The following is a 20,030-nucleotide window of genomic DNA, read 5'->3' as shown; positions in this document are numbered from 1 at the left end:
GAAGAGAGGACTATTCCTTTTTTACGACAATAGTCCTACTGCCGACAACAGGATTCTTGTGTTTGGAACTTTGCAGTGTCTGCGTGCCCTTGCAGAAAGTGAGATGTGGTTCATGGACGGAAACTTTGACGTAGCCCCAAAGCTTTTTCAGGAGCTTTACGTCATTCTAATCCCTCTTGGTGAGGCTGCGGTTTCTGTCGTCTACGCACTCATGGAAAGGAAGACTCAGGAGTGTTACGAGGAACTATTACGTGAGATTACATCGAGATGCGAATCGCTTGGTTGCTCGCCCTACCTAGAGGTTATATTAACCGACTTTGAGAAGGCTTCAATGAATGCCGCGAAAGAAGTATTTAGAAGCGACGTGAAGACACAGTGATGTTTCTTCCACATGACCCAGTCAACGTGGAGGAAGGTTCAACAGCTCGGTTTGGTACCGAGGTACAGGGAGGACGAGGGACTTCGACACTTCGTTGGCATGCTGGACGCCCTTGCCTTCCTCCCCGTTTCAGAGGTAGTAGATGGTTTTCATCTCCTCAAATCCATTGAGCCAGCAGATATTGATGAACTGGTCACGTACTTTCAAACCAATTACGTGTTGGGCTCATTCAGAAATGTACCCCGAAGAAATGGAAATGTAACACTATGGCGAGTGCCACCGAAATTTCCGCCGGAGGTATGGAATGTTCATGACGCTACGATGACAAACGGCCACCGTACAAACAACCATTCGGAGGCGTGGAACCGCCTCCGATGTTCCAGCAAGTGTGTTCCAAGCAACGGTGTTCCAGCAAGAACCCATAGGAATCCGATCTCAAAAACGCATAAAAGCAGCAACTGTGGAGCTGCAAGCAAGGCTTCGGAATCTCTGCAGCCAGTACATCCAGCATGAAAAAACTCTGGAAGAATTTCTACGAGGTGTTGCTAGAACAATCCGCTTTTAGAGCGGAACTCGAAGTGGTGCGAATGTAGCGGTGCACATGTAAATAATTTTTAAATAAATATTTTGGTTTGATCATGTCACAATCACTGCAACGGTCCTCACTTTTGATATATGTGTCATTGCATGTGTCCACAAAGCAGTACATCACTAACAGGGAGGCACGGAGAATATCAAAGGCGTAGTGGGGCTGCCGAATAAAACGGCAATTAAACCACCTTAAGAGATGTCAGCCCACGGCGCACAATTTCCACGGACAGCATGACAACATTTATTGTCATGGAAGCTAACAACAGCACTACAAAGGAAATTAAATCCCCTTAAGAGAAGTCGGCCCAGGACGCACAATCTCCACGGACAGCATGAAAACAAACATCTATTGTCACGGAAGCTAGCAACGACTATGTAGCAGGAAATTTAATTTCGCAGTGAGGGACTGCAGCCGGGGACATTTTGTCCGGGGACTTATCGTCCGGATCCCCCGCAACAATTCCATTCGACAAAAACGCATCCCAGAAGACTCTTCCAAGCGATGTCGTGCTACAGCAAGTGGTACCCTGTTTCCCCCATTTCGTACTCTTTACACCGTGCGGTCGACAATGACGTCACTGCAATAGTTCTTTCCCATGGCTGTTCTTATGACGAAGGTACTCAAAAGAGACGCCGGTACAGTCTCTCTCGTGTACACCTTAGCGTGGGGGGTGGAAAATATCCTAGCACTTTGTATAGTTGGAGAGTTTCTATCCGTTACCGAAATATGGGATCGCGATACCGATACTCATTACTTGAGTAAAAAGTAGCGGAATACCCATATCGATATTTCCTTTTTAAGGCAACGGAATACCGCTTCTATTATTTTAAAAAAAGTAACCGATACTTTAGCTGAAAATACCAAGAGGTTGGACGAAGTCTACAACGACGGAGTCTCGCACATGTGAACAGTATATATAAAAGCGAATAGTGAGAAAATAACAAAAAAAGACGGCATATTTATTATGCGGCTTAGACACGTTGGATGACTTTTAGCAATAGCTGTTTGGTTTTCGTCTTCGTCCGCTTTCTTGTAGGCGTAGTAAGAAATATATGACGGGTGTAGAAAGGACACCATAAAAGGATTGGTAACGATATAAAGCATAATATATAGAACCCGTTTCTTTTGCTGCAACTCTACCGAGCATTGTTGAGTGTTCATTGCTTGTCCTTTCTCGAGAGTTGGGCACGCTATCTATTGAAGGAAATCAGGGATCTGTTCCGCATGCAGACTGTGTTGCGTCCGCCCGACACGGGATGATTGACTGATCTCGAATAGGCCGACATTTCCCGGATGCCTTAGCATCCGGGCAATTAGTCCACGTGTAATGACCTTACGAGAGAATATAAGTGGGGCCACAAAAGGCCACTTAGCAACAACGACATTCAGACACCATGAAGATCCTGGTGAGTACATATTGCATCCATTCTGGCATTCCCAATAGCTTTCAATAGAAGTGATCGTTATGCGGTTGCCGAATAAAATGGTCGGCTGATCTAGCTCTATATACACACACAGAGAGAATGCAAAGGACTTCTGTTTCGTATTCGCTACATTTTTCTTTTATATCGATTTCATTGTGGGCAAAAGGCGTCGCTCACGATCATAGTTGATTGAGCCTCAAAGTATAGCTGGCATTTCCCCTTGTTTTTCCACGGGAAACTGAATTACGTGCGCCTTTGTTTTATTGGCAGTTTCCCACCTCATTGGTTTCAGCAGATTTCATCTATCACGCACAGCTCGATACAAGCAGCATCACTAGATTAGACAACAATTTGTAGGTGACGAAAGGGTAGACAAGGGGTTGCAGTACGCGTTGAAAACCGAGCCAACCATAATGCCGAATGGTCCCTCCCCTGACTTGTTAAAAATGGGTGGCCTTTTTGCGATGGAACTAGTTGTCGTTGTCGGTCACGTTCATGCGGGCAACGACCGCCGGCCGACTTCACAGGGAAACACAAAAATGCCCGCGCTTTCCACAAATGAGCAGCATCTCTGTCTGATATCTCAGATTGAGTAAAATAATGGATAAACAGCCGTAAACGTACGTACAAAACATTAGTTCCTCCTAAAGTTCCTTAAAGTGGAAAGTAACTTATTCCGCAGAGCTTGCATTCGACCAAAATATTGTTGTCTCTTTCTGAGATACATTGAAAACATGTCTTCAGCAATGGCCAGGGGAACAAACGCGCCTCCTTCGTGGACTCCATTCTATGGTCTGACCCCCACAGCTGGTTGCACTACCCCTACCGTAAACGAAAGTGGCAATGATTTAACCAGACCCCCTCCCCAGTAGACCAGAAATATATCGGAGACGTCCCAGAAAAGTCGGGAACGTCACATATATCCGAGACGTGCACCATGCAGACATTTTCTGTACGTCCACAATGTGATGTAGAAATTTATCTCACTTTGCACATCCCAGGGAGATCTGCAGGATGTGCAAAGAAATAACCAAGAGTGCGATATGTTATAGACATATCCTGGACATGTTTACAGGAATGACATAACATTTTTCGAGCAAGGGGGAACCTTTCGGTTTTGAAACTTTATTTGTGAGGTAATCGTAATATAGAAGATAGGCTGAATTAAAAGCACAGTATGTGGTAGGAAGGTATGTCAAGAATGTTACTGGGTATACTGTTGACGTAGTTGGACGTACGGGTTACCTACGAAGACGTGGTCACCGCTACAGGCGGCTTTCGCGATACTGCACTTAATGGACGTGTCCCAGATACTTGTACTTTAGTACGTGCTTCATTCAGTACACTGATAGACGGTGCCGTACGGTACGCGCTGGTCACAGAGTTGCCAGTGACGCATTGTGCCGAATTATGGCTGTAACGTATTACACCACTCCGGGTGCAGAATCTGCATCAGCGACGCCTCTTGACTGGGATGTACATATTTGGATACACTGGAGATAGGACGTACCTTGCCTACAAATAGAGGTTTTAACGTGCAATCTGCGTGTTTAACGCCTCTGCATGAGCAGGGACAAATTGTAAAAGAAAAACAAAAGAGTATACAACATAATGCAGGTGTTCATGGAAACGTACATGTCCCATTAATATCCAGATGTCTGGGAAGTTACATTGCTAGGACGTCTGTTGGATACTGAAAGCAGAGTCCTCTCATTGTACAAGAGACGTCAACGGGCTGTGTACGACAGTTCATGGGACGTCAATATATCCACAACAAGATATTGCCAAGATGTATCACTGGGTCTACACCCCCTCCCCCTATTTCAATAGACCTCTCCCTGTTTGTAAATAAATGACGTCATAGTGTTCGACAGCCCCACCGGTTTGGTAGAGTTGAACTATGCTCGAAGCTATGGGGGCGAACAAGGTCGCGCCCGAAAACCATGGTCTTGAGGGGATTACGATGATCCCTGAAAAGGACGCGACCTTGGGCTCTACTTTCCTTTCAATAGGAGGCAGCGAACAATTGCCTATTCGTGGAAACAAGCTCTTCCCTTCCGATCTGTTTCGGTCTGTCTACCAACGTCATGATGACGTTTCTCGGATAGAGGTTTATTTTCGGCGTCACTCCCTAACATCTTTTACCTGTGTATCCCTTACGTGCCCCTGCTATGTAAGCTTTGGACACATGTCGGCGATGATATGTTAAGCTGTTGTGGCGTAACTATACTTAGGACATCCCGCTCCCGCACTACCCCAATAGTTTGCAACACCACTCCGTGACTAGGATTCAGGATTAGCCACTAGAATGTAGTATGGAGTGATTCGTTTATATTCTAAAAATGGCAAGTCAGTCAGCTGTGGTTGCTCGCAAACCCGACAAGTCCCTGCTGCACCACATGAGTCACCAAACACCGTGATCAAAACTGATCATAAAGGGTACCACAGTCTGCTAAATTAGAGGTGCCCCGGAACAAAGCTATCTTCAAGGACAGAACTTGGGCGCCAATGAACAGATAGGGTCACTGAATATCTTGCAAGCTATCAGTGTGTCTAGACAAAGATAAAGAAAACTCTGTGTTGCCCTTTAATGCTATTCGCCTCTCCAACTACGTATAGAGGCGCTCGCGTCGTCCTCAAGATGGCGCAGAAAAGAATGATTGCCGATGAACAAATCGCTCTGCTTCATGCCTTCTTCCACGAGACACGCTTCAAAAATTGTCCAAATAACATAATTCGCGCGTGGTTTCCTGCTGTCTTCGTTGTTTTCGTTCACGCGGCCCGTTTGATAGTATCTTTTTCCTCTTCCTCTGCCCGACACTGAATATTCTTCTCCGCAGTAGTTTTGCACCGCGAAATTGAGCAGTTCTGTTGCTGTTTGAGTTCTGTAAGCCGGGACACTCCATCGCACACGAAGGGAAGTTGCGGCAGTTTCGGGTCAGCGCTAAATATACCTGTCGTCTGCTGTTACTATCATTCATTGAGTGCTTCTGCTGGGGTCCGCTAGGTGGCGAGCAGCCTGCTGGAGAGGCGAATAGCTGCAACAAGACCGGTAAATGGAGGCTTAGTTGAAAGGTCGGGGTCAGAACGAAAAAAAGAAAAGTGGAAATTCCTTCCCAGCAAGCAGGAGCATGAAAAAACGAGATAAAGAAACGCTGTCATGGAGATCTAAAAAGTAATTATAGTATATTGAGTAGAAAATACCACAAAAAAGTATTTCAAATTGAGCACACGTACATCCAAGGAAAAATACTGAGTAAGACAACAAACACGAAAGCAAGTAAGACGAAAACAAGCCTGCGGCACTATAGCTCACATCAGAGAAGACACTAAAGCAGCCTATCAAATCATAACCGAGAAGCTCTTCATGAACATCCCTTGCGACACAGACCCGGTAAAGACACGTTCTAACCTTTGGTCACCGGACTGTGAACAATGAGAGAAGGAAGTCACTGAACAGGTTAGCCAGCTTTAGGACTCGAACCCTCAACTTCTGGATTGCCGGTCCAGGGAATCCAGAAGATGTGACTTCGAGTCCTGCAGCTGGCTAACCTTTCCAGTGACTTCCTTCTTTTAGTTGTTCTTAGGCACTTGAGGCTTGTGTGTTTTCTTTCTTCTGTGTTGCAACCTCAGAACATGAATTTCCACCGGACTGTGAGAGTCGCTATTTCCGCATGTAGAAGATGCCTTATTATGTCCCGATAACGTGTCTTTAATTGGACTTTATATACGTTGTGCTTACTTTGGCTTGCTTTACTGACAACTGACTTGGATATCCGTTATAGGTTGTTCTCCCCCACCTTGCCGTGCTCATGGCTGTGGCAATGGCGTACCCTGCTGCTCTCACAGGAGGTGGCGGAGCTCTTGGCCTCGGCGGCGGCAGTGACCTGGCTGGTGGCGTAACTGGCGGCCTAACCAGCGGGGTAACAAGTGGCGTAGCTGGGGGACTAACCAGTGGCCTAACCGGCGGGTTAACTAGCGGCGTAACTGGTGGACTAACAGGACCTGGGGGCTTAACTAGTGGTGTGACTGGAGCTGGGGGTCTAACTGGTGGCCTAACAGGAACAAGTGGTTTAACCGGTGGCCTCACCAGCGGCGTAACTGGCGGCCTAACCAGCGGGGTAACAAGTGGCGTAACTGGGGGACTAACCAGTGGCCTAACCGGCGGGCTAACTGGCGGCGTAACTGGTGGACTAACAGGACCTGGGGGCTTAACTAGTGGTCTGACTGGAGCTGGGGGTCTAACTGGTGGCATAACAGGAACAAGTGATCTAACCGGTGGCCTCACCAGCGGCGTAACTGGTGGGCTAACCAGTGGGGTAACCGGTTGCTTAAGCGGTGATCCAAATTGTGTTCTATCGGGAACTGGGGGCTTAACTAGTGGCCTGACGGGAGCTGGTGGCTTAACTAGTGGCCTCACTAGCGGCGTAACTGGTGGACTAACAGGACCTGGGGGCTTAACTAGTGGTCTGACTGGAGCTGGGGGTCTAACTGGTGGCCTAACAGGAACAAGTGGTCTAACCGGTGGCCTCACCAGCGGTGTAACTGGTGGGCTAACCAGTGGGGTAACCGGTTGCTTAAGCGGTGATCCAAATTGTGTTCTATCGGGAACTGGGGGCTTAACTAGTGGCCTGGCGGGAGCTGGTGGCTTAACTAGTGTCCTCACTAGCGGTGTAACTGGTGGTCTAACCAGTGGGGTAACCGGTTGCTTAAGTGGTGATCCAAATTGCGTTCTGTCGGGAACTGGGGGCTTAACTAGTGGCCTGACGGGAGCTGGTGGCTTAACTAGTGGCGTCACTAGCGGCGTAACTGGTGGTTTAACCAGTCGGGTAACTGGTTGCTTAAGTGGTGATCCAAATTGCCTTCTGTCGGGAACTGGGGGCTTAACTAGTGGCCTGACAGGAGCTGGTGGCTTAACTAGTGGCCTCACTAGCGGCGCAACTGGTGGTCTAACCAGTGGGGTAACTGGTTGCTTAAGTGGTGATCCAAATTGCGTTCTGTCGGGAACTGGGGGCTTAACTTCTGGCTTGACAGGAGCTGGTGGCTTAACTAGTGGCCTCACTAGCAGCGTAGCTGGTGGTCTAACCAGTGGGGTAACCGGTTGCTTAAGTGATGATCCAAATTGTGTTCCGTCGGGAACTGGGGGCTTAACTAGTGGCCTGACAGGAGCTGGTGGCTTAACTAGTGGCCTAACAGGAAAAGGCGGTCTAACCAGTGGCCTCACTAGCGGCGTAACTGGTGGGCTAACCAGTGGGGTAACCGGTTGCTTAAGCGGTGATCCAAATTGTGTTCTATCGGGAACTGGGGGTTTAACTAGTGGCCTGACGGGAGCTGGTGGCTTAACTAGTGGCCTCACTACCGGCGTAACTGGTGGTCTAACCAGTGGGGTAACCGGTTGCTTAAGCGGTGATCCAAATTGTGTTCTATCGGGAACTGGGGGCTTAACTAGTGGCCTGACGGGAGCTGGTGGCTTAACTAGTGGCCTCACTAGCGGCGTAACTGGTGGTCTAACCAGTGGGGTAACTGGTTGCTTAAGTGGTGATCCAAATTGCGTTCTGTCGGGAACTGGGGGCTTAACTAGTGGCCTGACGGGAGCTGGTGGCTTAACTAGTGGCGTCACTAGCGGCGTAACTGGTGGTCTAACCAGTGGGGTAACTGGTTGCTTAAGTGGTGATCCAAATTGCGTTCTGTCGGGAACTGGGGGCTTAACTAGTGGCCTGACAGGAGCTGGTGGCTTAACTAGTGGCCTCACTAGCGGCGTAACTGGTGGTCTAACCAGTGGGGTAACTGGTTGCTTAAGTGGTGATCCAAATTGCGTTCTGTCGGGAACTGGTGGCTTAACTAGTGGCCTGACAGGAGCTGGTGGCTTAACTAGTGGCCTAACAGGAAAAGGCGGTCTAACCAGTGGCCTCACTAGCGGCGTAACTGGTGGGCTAACCAGTGGGGTAACCGGTTGCTTAAGCGGTGATCCAAATTGTGTTCTATCGGGAACTGGGGGTTTAACTAGTGGCCTGACGGGAGCTGGTGGCTTAACTAGTGGCCTCACTAGCGGCGTAACTGGTGGTCTAACCAGTGGGGTAACCGGTTGCTTAAGCGGTGATCCAAATTGTGTTCTATTGGGAACTGGGGGCTTAACTAGTGGCCTGACGGGAGCTGGTGGCTTAACTAGTGGCCTCACTAGCGGTCTAACTAGTGGCCTAACGGGGACTGGAGGAGTAACCGGTGGCTTGCTTACTGGCGTAACTGGTTGCCTAACCGGTGATGCAACTTGTATCCTAACAGGGACCGGTGGCCTAACGAGTAGCCTAAGTGGTAACGGCCTAGTCGGCGGCCTCACAGGGAATGGCCTAACTGGTGTCGTTACTAGTGGTCTTACAGGTACCGGTGGTCTAACCAGTAGCCTAACTGGTAATAGCCTTGTCGGTGGCCTAACTGGTGGACTCACAGGGGGTGGCCTAACTGGTGGTTTGACCAATGGTGTAACTGGAGGCGTAACAAGTGGCCTAACTGGTGTCCTTACTAGTGGTCTTACAGGTACCGGTGGTCTAACCAGTAGCCTAACTGGTAATAGCCTTGTCGGTGGCCTAACTGGTGGACTCACAGGGGGTGGCCTTACTGGTGATTTGACCAATGGCGCAACTGGAGGCGTAACAAGTGGCCTAACTGGTGGCCTTACTAGTGGTCTTACAGGTACTGGTGGCCTAACCAGTAGCCTGACTGGTAATAGCCTTGTGGGTGGCCTAACTGGTGGACTCACAGGGGGTGGCCTAACTGGTGGTTTGACCAATGGCGTAACTGGAGGCGTAACAAGTGGCCTAACTGGTGGGCTGACCAGCGGCGTAACCGGAGGCCTGTTAGGAGGTGGACTTCTGAAGGGCTAATGAAGACTGGCATCATACTGGGACTGACGGCAGAGAGTGGCACCGGGGGCACTAAACCTTCAATTGAACTGTGCCACTACCTGTTACTGTGTACTGTTTGTCTATGCTACCATCGGGTGCATAAAATACAAATGTTCAACATCAACTTAGTAAACAGAATAAATTGGAAGAAAATCTGGAGTGACTTGCACTTTCTATGTATTTGGAGTAGCATACCGTGCCTTATGGTATAGACATATTTTTAGGTTACCAGGGTAGCCGAGACAGGGCTGGTCTAGTATTGCCTTGTGCTTTCAAGCGCAGAGCATCCGCTCGGCCGTGCTAGATCCAAGGTCATGCTAAACAATGGCGGCTTCGAAAACCTCAGTTTTTCCTAGTCTTTCGGCACATTTTCAGACGGATGAAGTCCGCCCCTGAAGCATCCCCTGTCTCCCGCTCCTTCATGTGTCTGTAAACCACTCATATAGACACAGTTGCTTCGGGGTGCTAACCGAAACAAAACAAAAAAAGCGTGTCGTATCGAAGCATATCACTATTACTAAGAGGAATGAAGAAAAAAACTGTGGTGTGAGCTTGAAAATCAATGACGTGGTCATTCCTATACACAGATCTTTCCTGCAGAACAGGTTCAATGTCAGTCATTTCACAGGATTATAGCGTTATGTAGTCCTGCTAATTTTTACGAGAATAGATATATTAGAAAGGAAATGAAAATTATAGAGATGTTAGTCCCGATGACAACAACCTTGAGTCTCTTTGAGATTCGTGTTGTGTTTTGATGTCCATGTCCTCATATTCATAAGTTGTATAGGCTTTATCGTAAATTACACAGTTCTTAGTGATTTTCTGAAAGTTCTGTTGCGACAGCTATAACTTTACTCGTCTCGCCATATTCACGAAGCTTATTGGAAGAGGAATAGTAATGTATCGTACGTGATGCCATACAGACTTGTGTAGCCAGAGACATCGAGCTGATCGGGCACGTTAATTCAATGTGTTGTTCCATTCATCATTATGTTGGATTGGTACTGTACGTGTATGCGGCTTTTTGCCGTGAGTGTTCGATAAAATATACGTACGTTCGAGAGTTTATTTAGAGGTATTCAACAGTACCAAGCGTTACGATCAAATGGGAAACAGCATCAACCTACTTCTAAGCTGTGTGCGTTGGCACTTATTTCTTCGTACCCCAAGTTAGGAAGTAAAAGCATTTGAAAGTTTCATACCACATGTAAATTTTTTTACCCTTTCAAGGGTTTATCATTTTTGCCCTCGCTTTATTACAGTTAAAGCGCAAGAATGTAAGAAATACTAAAAGTAAGAAGAAGAAGAAAAAACAAAAACTTACAAACAGACGTTGGCTCTTAGCAGGATGCGAAATGACGTTTACCTGTACGAGAAGGTTGAACGTAACAGTATCACGCAAGAACATTTTAGGCCTTCACGCTGCAACGGAAGACTTCAGAGGAATACCTACCACACCTTTTCCCAGAACGCAGCCGTACAAAAACAAATGTGGATCGCATATAAGGCCTCACACAAACAAATGTGGATCACATCTTCGAGAAAAGCTTTCGTCCTCCTTGAATGTCCTGGTCCGTCTCTATATTCTCCCATTCCACACGATACCCTCGAATCGGCTTTCGCCGATGCGTTTGCAACAAGTCCTACCGTGACTGTACACTGCCATCATTATTCGAACTGCGCGGAATCTTCCATGATACACATTGTATGTGTCAATGTCCATGTTTTCTTCTAGAGTGGATGGTCTTATCACATATCATGCTAAATACGTCTCCGTACGTTCTCTCAACTGTCCCATCCATGTTTTTCTGCTGTCTTATATCTAATCGAAGTATGGCGCAATTCTCGTGTACGACATATTTAATTTAGCCTTCCAGGTATACTTATAAAGCTCCGTTTTAATATCCCATGTTTTTAGTGTGACGCAAATCAGAGATGATCAAATTTAGATTTTGGTTTCGCGGGTGGAAATTTTGGTATACGCTCAGATTGGCGAGAGAGAGTTGGTCTTGTGCACTAAGAAGCGTTCGAGAGTCTCTTTCTGCATAGAAAATGTAGGAAAGACGACAGACCCTTCATTTGTTGTACACCCTAAATAACGCGTCCTGAAGTAGCCGGAGCGTGCTTTGGGAGTAACATCTCTATTTTTTTCCTTTTACCAATCAATCCATTAATCGTATTCGGGATTACGTCCATCACTGTAAATGTTCGCTACTATCAGCGGTTGATCGCGCACCGCCACTTGGACAGCAGATCCGTAGGCGGAAACACAGCCAAGTCTTCCGGTGCATCCGTGACGCATTGCCAAACGTTCTTTCATTCACTATATCCCCTGCTGTATCCCCACTGTATCCAGAGCCGCCCATTTCAACGCATTTCTGGCCTCATTAGAAAGAAAAGAAAATAATGGAACCCCAATTCCCGCCCTCAGACAAACTTCGTGTTGTGTCTGTCCCTTCGTGTTCCCTAGTCTCGGGGTTTTTACATTATGCATCATCTTCACCAGCTCGCTTGCTTCCTAGCCATTTTTTCATTGCCATTTTTTCATTGACAAGATACAGCAACCATACCGTGGTGTTCGCAGACATGGCTCTTCTACGAGCGATGGATCGTCTCCGACGTTTGTTACACCTGCCGAGTCCATATCACGAGGTTATCGATTATCATACCGCACCTAGTCCGCCTTTTTGGAACTATATGCCACTCTGTTATTCCTGAAGATGGTACTGGAATTCCAAACACGTTCCTGGGTTGTGTACACCGATCCCAATGCGGCACTGCATAGGGAGCATCGGTGTCTTTGGCATCAGTGAGTGTGAAGTTCATAAAGGTGCACAAGACATTCTAAGATAAGGGACACCTGTTTGCAGCGTAGTGGGATTGTGGTCACATTGGAGTACGAGGCAACGAAGAAGGGGATTCGGCGGGTCTCCAGGATCCTGCCATGTTGTCAACCCTGGCCGCTCAACAGTGGCGTCTTGTTCCACCACGCGGTTGAGCCCACATTGTCCTTCAGTATGCAAAGCAGACTTCCCCGTCACCTGACGTCCCTCGTGCGTCTATTGCTGCGTCGCCTTTACTCCTTTGCTCCGCTATAGTTTGCACTTTATCAACACCAGAGTTCGCAGTAACTCGCTCTATATAACTATAACTAAGCTCCGTTTTTTTGGAACTTGTAACTTAACTCGGTAGTTTTGCCCTTTCAGAGGGACTCGTTTGTTTTCCAGGTAACTTCGCCAAAGTAACTTAAGCTAAGTTCCGAATATTACTTACAATTCGCGTTTCGCTCACGTCCACATATTTTCTTGCTTTCTGTCTGGTTCGTTCGTGGCATTTTATGCCATAAAACGTGATATTCGATCAATGACAGTTGTGAAATCGTTCGTTGGGGAGCTTCGCTCAAAGACAGGGACTCAAGCATTCCATCGCAGCATCATTTATTTGCGACCATGTCTCACGGTACCCGAACCAAGAAAAACAAAAGTAAACACCAAAAAAACAGTTCACGTGCTCCCCGCACGATCGTTGTCTTCTTCCCTTTGTAACACGTTTACAACTTCAGCCCAAAAATGTTACACGCAAAAAATGTTCTAACACACTCCCCCCCAAAATGGGCTAGCGCGCATTTTTAACCGTTGGCCAGTTCTAGCGGATACAGCAGTTGCACCGGTCTTCTTCGCAAAGTCCCATCAGGTAGGCGTACGGTGCAAGCCCTGACTTTCTCATCCCTGCCGCAGAATACGTCCACAATCCTGCACAACTTCCAGAGCGGCCGTGGTTGTTTCTCATCGTGCAAGATGACTATGTCGCCAGGTTTGAGCGCTGATGACTTGAAAACTCTCGACGAACGAGATGACTGCAGTTCGGCCAAGTATTCCTTGTGCCATCTTTTCCAAAAGTGGGCAAGACCCCTTTGTCGACTTGTCCAAATTTCGTCTAATGATAGTTTCGTTGAGGTAAGTTCTCTGCATTGTTGCACGAGTGTATCTCTGATGCCCGCATGAAGAAGTTGATGATGAGTCTGACGAACCAGTAGCTTCGTGTAATGATGATCTCCAGGCAAGATCCTGGGATGTCGCTCGTCGTACGTTCCACGGCTGAACTGTAGACGTCCGCCAGCCCTGATAATCCCGTCGTTGTCGATGAATGGTGTTAGGTCCCTTAATGGCGAGTTGCTCGGAAGTTTGGAGCCCTTTTCGATACAGCTCAGTTCGTGCTGAAAGGTCATCCGTTGAACTGTCGTTATCCAATGGACTTCGGCCTTTTCGATCTCTTCTGTTGACAGTACTCCACTCCTCCTGACATGCGATTTCAGGTTATGAATATAGCGCAGGACCCATGCTGTTGTCCTATGAAGCTTGAGTACGGAACTGTACTTGTTGATGTCAAGTAAAACCGGTACTGTGGATGTTGAAGTAGCTGTGGTTAACACCTGGGATTTCATTTCTTCAAGTTCTTCGGACGCAAACCGTGTCGTTGGGGGCCTTCCTGGCCACGAGCTCTCGTCGCTGACGATCCACGGTGGTCCCTTCCACCACAACTGACTCTCGATCAGTCGTTGAGCTGATATTCCTCTTGTCATTAAGTCAGCGGGATTCTCTTTGCTCGGACAGTAGTGCCAAGGATGCGAATCGCTGTTCTTTTGAATTTCGGTCACTCGGTTCCTTACGAATGGTTTCCATCTTGCTGCATCGCCCTGGATCCAATGGAGTGTGATCATACTGTCGGTCCAGAAATGCACGCCGCTAACGTCAAGCTTGAGGTTTCCGCCGATGTACTGAAATAGGCGTGATGCCACGAGGCTCGCCATCAACTCTAGACGGGGCAGCGTCAGTTGTTTTAGTGGAGCGATTCTTGACTTCGCCAGAACCAGTGTCGTCGTCGTCCTTCCTGTTAAGTCCCTTACGCACAGGTACACTACCGCGCCGTAGGCTGCGGTGCTTGCATCCGCAAAGACGTGCAGCACTCTGCTGTCGGCGACGTCACTTAAGCCATACTCGTAAAATCGCGGTACTTGTATCCGCGATAAATGTCTTAGGTCGTCGCACCAGTCAGCCCATTGGTGTCTGATGTCATCTGGTAGAATTTCATCCCATCCAAGTTTAAGTCGCCAAGTGCGTTGAAAACAGAGTTTAGCGGTTACGAGAAATGGCGAAATCAATCCCATTGGATCATACAGCCTTGCTGCTGTCTGTAGTACGAAACGTTTCGTATCTTTACGTTGCTCGGAGATCTGCCTGACACTGTCCACTGCGAATGTCAGGTTGTCCGTCGCGGGATTCCAAGATAATCCAAGAACTTTCAGTACACCCGCCACTTGACCCTGTGGCATCGCTGCTGTTGCTTCCTCCTCAAACAAGTTCCTCATGGTCGGACTATTGGACGCCCATTTGTGCAACTTCATAGAAGCAGTTTGGAATATGCTCTTCGCCTCACGGTAAAGTTTCTCGGCACTTCCTTCATCTGCTGCTCCAACCAGAAGGTCGTCAACGTACAGTGACTCGCTGAGCAACGTACACGTGACGGGGTATTCGTCTTTCAGGCTCCGCAGGTGTTGTTGTAATGTAGCTGCCAGTAGAAAGGGGCTCGACGTGGTTCCAAAAGGGACCCTGGTCATTCTGTACGTTTCGATGTCTGGCAAAGGTTGATCGTGTGTCGGAGCTTCCTTCAGCCACAGAAAACGTAGTGCATCTCTGTCAGCGTCGGTGACGCCAATCTTTAAGAAGGCCTTCTCGATGTCAGCGACCATAGCCACCCGATATTTCCTGAAGTTCAGCAGTAATGCCACTAGGTCACAGTTCAAGTTGGGGCCACTTTCCAAATTGTCGTTCAGTGACTTCGCCTTGGCATCGTGTGACGAGGCATCAAATACGACCCGCAGCTTTGTCGTGCTGGCGCCTTCTCTGATTACCGCCTGATGGGGCATGTAGTACGTCCTGCCCTGCGATGATTGATGTGGGCTTGCCACCTCCGCAATACCGCTGCGTAGCTGCTGCCGTATGACGTTGTCATACTCGCTCATGAGCTGTGGGTCACGTGTAAGCTTCCTCAGGAGTTGATGAAGTCGCTTTCGGGCGACGGCCTCGTTGCTCTCCAGATCCACTTCCGTTTTCCACGGTAGGCATACTTGATAGCCATCTTCGACCTTCACCACAGTCTCCATGAACGACGTTACAACGTCGTTATCCCTCGTATCATCGTTTTCTGTCTCACGTATTCCCAGGCTGTCCAAATCCCACAACTTTGTCACGAGCTCTTCCAGTGGCCGCTCTTGCGTCACCGTCCGCAGCACTACCGTCTTGTTACAGTGTACAACATTTCCGCCTGTCGGGATGGGACCCTGAACACACCAGCCGAAGGACGTTTCGATGGCCCTCAGTCCCTTGCCGAGGTCTTCCACCTTCCCGCTGACGACTTCCCAATAATAGTCGGATCCTATGAGCACTGCGATCTCTTTGGAATCGGTCTGAATAACATCAGCTGGCTCCAGATTCTTGTCGTTCAGCTTGCTTTGTATATCTTTGTCAATCATCGGAAGAATGTGCTCGCAAATGCTGTCGGTTTCCAATGCTTCAATCTCGAAGCTCTTTTCTCCATTACGACTGCTCATTGACAATCGTACTCTCCTGAAGCTCCGTTCTGTGAGGTGGCCTCCAAACACTTCAACCGTAAGCTCCTCGGTCTCCAAATACTTGCACCCCAGTTTCTTCGCCATCCTCCTTGATATGAAGGACCGCTGGCTCCCGCCATCAAACATGATTCTGGCAAGTGTCGTGGATATTTCTCCAGCCAGCATAGCCGTCGCAGTCTGAAGGAGAACTGTAGCCCTCCTTGAATTGTCAGCAGCTGAATGTAGGCTAACGGACGTCGTTGGCGTTGCGACAGAGTCCTGATCCCCGTCAATTTCTTTCGATCCTTTTTTCGACGCGTAGCTTGGATCGCACATTGAAGCTGCATGTCGGCCTGTGCATTTCCTGCAACGCAACCTGCTCTTGCACTCCCTGGATTGATGATTAAGTTTAGTGCATCGGTAGCACCTCCGCTCAGCTCTGAGAATCTCCTTTTTCTTCGTTAACGGAATGTCAGAATCACAATTCTCCGTCTCATGCTGTTGTGACGAACAGAATGTGCAGCGTGTCTTCCCAGCCAAGTGCTGCAGTGCGGCTACTGAAGCTGTTGGCTGGCGTTTGCGGTCGTGAGAAGTCTTGTACTGTCCCTTGTCGTCGGTTTTTTGGGTAGATGTTGCCTGCTCCCGGCTTTCTACTTCAATTCTAACCAGTTGAAGTAGGTCTGACACCTTCTTCCGGTATTGCCTCACAGCAGGGTCAGAAATTCTTGTCGTTCCGGCGCTGTCTCCAGCTTGAATATCAGATGGAACTCCCACCGGGGTGGATGCCATTGCCGATTTTCTGTGATATTGCAGCACAATGTCTCTCGGTAACGAGCGTAGCAGTACAGGGTACAGCAGTGAACAGTAAGAGTCTTCACTCACACCTAGGACATTCAGTCCGCGAATGTGGGCTTGGAGTCTGTCATAGAGCTTACGAAGCTCGCGTACGTCTTCGGACAATCGTACGGGACGAATATTCAAAAGTGCTTCCATGTGATCCTGAATGATGGCAGTTTCCGTCCCATAACGTTGCTGCAACAACTCTACTGCGTCCTTCTAGCATTCTGCTGACAAGTGCAGACCTGCTATAGCAGCTGCTGCCTCGCCGACTAATACCGACTTTAGGTAACTGAACTTGTCACTCTGGGTCAGATCTTCGTTCTGATGGATCAGCCGTTGAAATTGTTCCCAAAAGGCCTGCCAATTTCGCTGCTTGCCGTCGAACTTCAATAACTCCAATTTAGGGAGTTTCACCTTGACTGCCGTCGATCTCGTCGTAGAAGTGGTCTGTATTCCAGTTTGTACAGATCCATTCTTCTTGCATTTCAGTCTGGCGATGCAGGTAATCACACGGTCGTTGTATTCATATGTGCGCGTAAAATCCTCTTCGCTCTGTTCGATCTCGCTGTGTTCGATTTCAGCGTCTACGTCGTTAAGTTGCTGGTGACACGCTTGAAGCCGTTCGATCAACACATCGAGAGCGTCCAATGTGGCTTCTCCAGTCCCGCTCAGTAGACTGTTGGCTTCGGTGATGATTCGGGTCACTTGGGACCGGAGCACCTGACGTTTCTTCGGTAGATGAGACATGGCGTCCGCCGTGTTCGATTCCGTTGATTCGCTGCGTCGTTACCGTTTCAGCAGTGTTCGTCGATCAGAGTCCTTCAATACCTTCAGTCCTCGAAGATCCCGGGTTTCGGCACCAAAAGTTATGTGAAATCGTTCGTTGGGGAGCTTCGCTCAAAGACAGGGACTCAAGCATTCCATCGCAGCATCATTTATTTGCGACCATGTCTCACGGTACCCGAACCAAGAAAAACAAAAGTAAACACCAAAAAAACAGTTCACGTGCTCCCCGCACGATCGTTGTCTTCTTCCCTTTGTAACACGTTTACAACTTCAGCCCAAAAATGTTACACGCAAAAAATGTTCTAACAACAGTATTCTATTCAGGAAGTAAGAACCGCTGCCGTTGAAATGAAGCTGAACCATTGTGTGCCCACAGGGACTAAGATGCAAAGCGTTCCAATTGTTGAACATAAACGAAAACCATCTAAGCGCGTTGCACTCCTCCGCAGGCAACTCAAGGTCGAACTCAACTGCTCACGCGCGCTGCACTTGCGTAGTGCCATTTTGTGTCCCAAGTAACTTGGAAGTAACTACGGGTAACGTCTCGGTCTATGATCAACACAAAGAGGTGCACGACCCGAGCCTATCCTCATGACTTGCCAACGCTTCACGAGGGAACGACACAGACTTATGCGTCAACTAGAAACCACTGACACAAGACCATTCACCGAGTGGGCTCTGCTCGTTGGTGGTAGGGAGGTGATGGCTTCGAATCCTACCACCGGTCTGACTTTCCAGACGGCACAGTTCCCCCTAAAGTCGGCAAGGACGCATACTCCTTCATCTGTACGCCGCTCATAGCCACAGTTGCTTCGCGGCGCTAACACATAATGAAAAAAAAAACAGAATTAAAAGACATATTTAAGATTGTTGAACCTTGGCTCAATCCCGCTCATCAGCGCTTGCTCTTGAATTGTTTATGGCTCTCCTCACAGTCACCGTACCACTGGACGGACTCTAACCGCTGCTCTGTGGTCGTGTCATGATAACTCAACCCACTGGGGTAGTGTCCCGCAGCCTAAGCGAGGAAACGCACAATTTAATTGTTGTCGTTGTCCGTATTCATTCCATTCCATTCATTCAAAAAAGAGGAACTGGGGGATAGTCGGTGACGAAATCAAAATAACAGGAACATGTTTGAACAGAGGAACAGGAACGGAGATCGATAAAAACGGTCTAAACAGCGCTAGCTCATTTTCTGATTGTTCCCAGATTTATTTACTTTGATTGTTCCCATCCTGAAACCAGGCAAGCCCCCAAATGCCCTATCCTCCTTTCGCCCGGTAAGCCTGACAAGCTGTGTGGGGAAACTGATGGAGAGAATAGTTTTGCATCGCCTCGACTGGTGGCTCGAAAAACGACGTGCGTTCCCTCACGAAATGGCTGGATTTCGTCGCCACCGAAGCTCCATGGATCCAGTTCTCGACCTAGTCTCTACAGTTCAACATGCTCGAGCCCATCGACGGATCGTCCGATCGGTCTTCCTCAACATCAAGCGCGCCTATGATACCGTCTCGCACATTTGTGTGCTGCATGCCTTGCGCTCGTTTGGAGTATCCGGTCGGCTCTTCATCTGGCTCCAAGACTTCCTTACGGACCGAACTGTCGCTGTCCGTACGTCCCAAGGCCAAAGCCCTCAGCATCCTGTTCCCCAAGGAGTCCCCCAAGGAAGCATTCTCAGCCCGACACTCTTTAACGTGGTGATGGCCGGCCTACAATCAGTAATTCCTCGCAAAGTGTCGTTCTCCGTGTATGCAGATGACGTCGCCCTTTGGACAGTAGGAAAATCACGCCCGGCTCTCCAGCGCCGCCTGCAGCTCGCTTTAAACAATATCCATACGTACCTGACGCACCTCGGGATGGACCTTTCACCCGAAAAGTGTGTCGAGCTCCCTTTCACGCGTAAAGCTATGGCCAATTTCACACTTTGGCTTGGTTTAAAGAAGCTAGAACCAGTACGCTTTCACCGCTTCCTTGGCGTGGTAATCGACTCGGACTTGCGCTGGGCTCGGCACATTAAACACCTTGAAACTAAAGTGCAGCGATGGCTCCCCGCAATCCAACATCTTTCTGGCCCAGGATGGGGCTGTGATCAGCGTTCCCTGCTCGCGGTTCACGCGGCATTGGTGAGGGCAACTGTGCTTTACAGCCTTCCTATTCTGCACAGGATATCAACAACTTCATTAAATACGCTTCGGTCCCTGTTTGCTCGAAGCCTTCGTCGATGCCTCGGAGTTCCAAGAATGGCTGAAACACGACAAGTACTGGCTGAAGCTGGTGAGCTCCCGATTGAAGTTCTCCGTGAACGGGAAACGGCTCGGCACTACCTCCGTTTGCGTGCTCACATTCCCCGCCACCCGCTACTCAGGAAAATTCGATATCGCCCTGGAAGCGAATTCTATCGAGTTGCGCAGAGGACACGCCAGACTCTCACTGGCTTCATAACTAAGGACACTATACCGCCGGAAGCCCCGTGGTCTCTACCGGTACCGCC

General features: G+C 48.6%; 4 protein-coding genes across 5 annotated transcripts; 1 reads left to right on the top strand and 3 right to left on the bottom strand.

The window, feature by feature from the left end:
* Positions 1 to 2,287: 2,287 nt before the first annotated feature.
* On the top strand, positions 2,288 to 9,456 carry LOC135388426 (mucin-19-like). Of its 2 annotated transcripts, XM_064617984.1 has the most exons (3): positions 2,288 to 2,377; positions 6,181 to 8,142; positions 8,245 to 9,456. In XM_064617984.1, exons 1-3 carry the CDS (start codon positions 2,366 to 2,368, stop codon positions 9,274 to 9,276), a joined length of 3,006 nt encoding a protein of 1,001 aa, XP_064474054.1. In that variant the 5' UTR covers positions 2,288 to 2,365; the 3' UTR covers positions 9,277 to 9,456. The 2 variants fall into 2 exon arrangements, with proteins under 2 accessions (XP_064474054.1, XP_064474053.1); XM_064617983.1 differs by having other exon boundaries at positions 6,181 to 9,456.
* A 3,333-nt stretch (positions 9,457 to 12,789) lies between these two features.
* LOC135388425 (uncharacterized) lies at positions 12,790 to 15,008 on the bottom strand. The gene is made up of 2 exons (XM_064617982.1): positions 13,720 to 15,008; positions 12,790 to 13,260 (listed from the first exon to the last, which is right to left on the bottom strand). Exons 1-2 carry the CDS (start codon positions 14,915 to 14,917, stop codon positions 12,929 to 12,931), a joined length of 1,530 nt encoding a protein of 509 aa, XP_064474052.1. The 5' UTR covers positions 14,918 to 15,008; the 3' UTR covers positions 12,790 to 12,928.
* A 30-nt stretch (positions 15,009 to 15,038) lies between these two features.
* On the bottom strand, positions 15,039 to 16,903 carry LOC135389358 (uncharacterized). The gene is made up of 2 exons (XM_064619414.1): positions 15,212 to 16,903; positions 15,039 to 15,065 (listed from the first exon to the last, which is right to left on the bottom strand). Exons 1-2 carry the CDS (start codon positions 16,901 to 16,903, stop codon positions 15,039 to 15,041), a joined length of 1,719 nt encoding a protein of 572 aa, XP_064475484.1.
* A 63-nt stretch (positions 16,904 to 16,966) lies between these two features.
* On the bottom strand, positions 16,967 to 17,497 carry LOC135389357 (uncharacterized). The gene has a single exon (XM_064619413.1). It carries the CDS (start codon positions 17,495 to 17,497, stop codon positions 16,967 to 16,969), a length of 531 nt encoding a protein of 176 aa, XP_064475483.1.
* Between the last annotated feature and the right edge of the window lie 2,533 nt (positions 17,498 to 20,030).

Source organism: Ornithodoros turicata, chromosome 3, assembly GCF_037126465.1.
Source record: "Ornithodoros turicata isolate Travis chromosome 3, ASM3712646v1, whole genome shotgun sequence".
Lineage (NCBI taxonomy): Eukaryota > Metazoa > Arthropoda > Arachnida > Ixodida > Argasidae > Ornithodoros > Ornithodoros turicata.
Note: the sequence above shows the minus strand (reverse complement) of the source record. Positions and strands in the feature narration are given on the sequence as shown.

What these genes read in the sequence shown, in the direction of transcription:
- LOC135388425 (XM_064617982.1), bottom strand. Translation starts at nt 14,917, where the DNA reads ATGACCAGGGTCCCTTTTGGAACCACGTCGAGCCCCTTTCTACTGGCA. An exon ending in ATCCCAGGTGTTAACCACAG is followed by an intron (nt 13,261 to 13,719) that starts CTACTTCAACAT and finishes AATGCAGAGAAC; the next exon opens with TTACCTCAACGAAACTATCA.
- LOC135389358 (XM_064619414.1), bottom strand. Translation starts at nt 16,903, where the DNA reads ATGGAAGCACTTTTGAATATTCGTCCCGTACGATTGTCCGAAGACGTA. An exon ending in ACTACATGCCCCATCAGGCG is followed by an intron (nt 15,066 to 15,211) that starts GTAATCAGAGAA and finishes GCTGAACTTCAG; the next exon opens with GAAATATCGGGTGGCTATGG.
- LOC135389357 (XM_064619413.1), bottom strand. Translation starts at nt 17,497, where the DNA reads ATGTCTCATCTACCGAAGAAACGTCAGGTGCTCCGGTCCCAAGTGACC.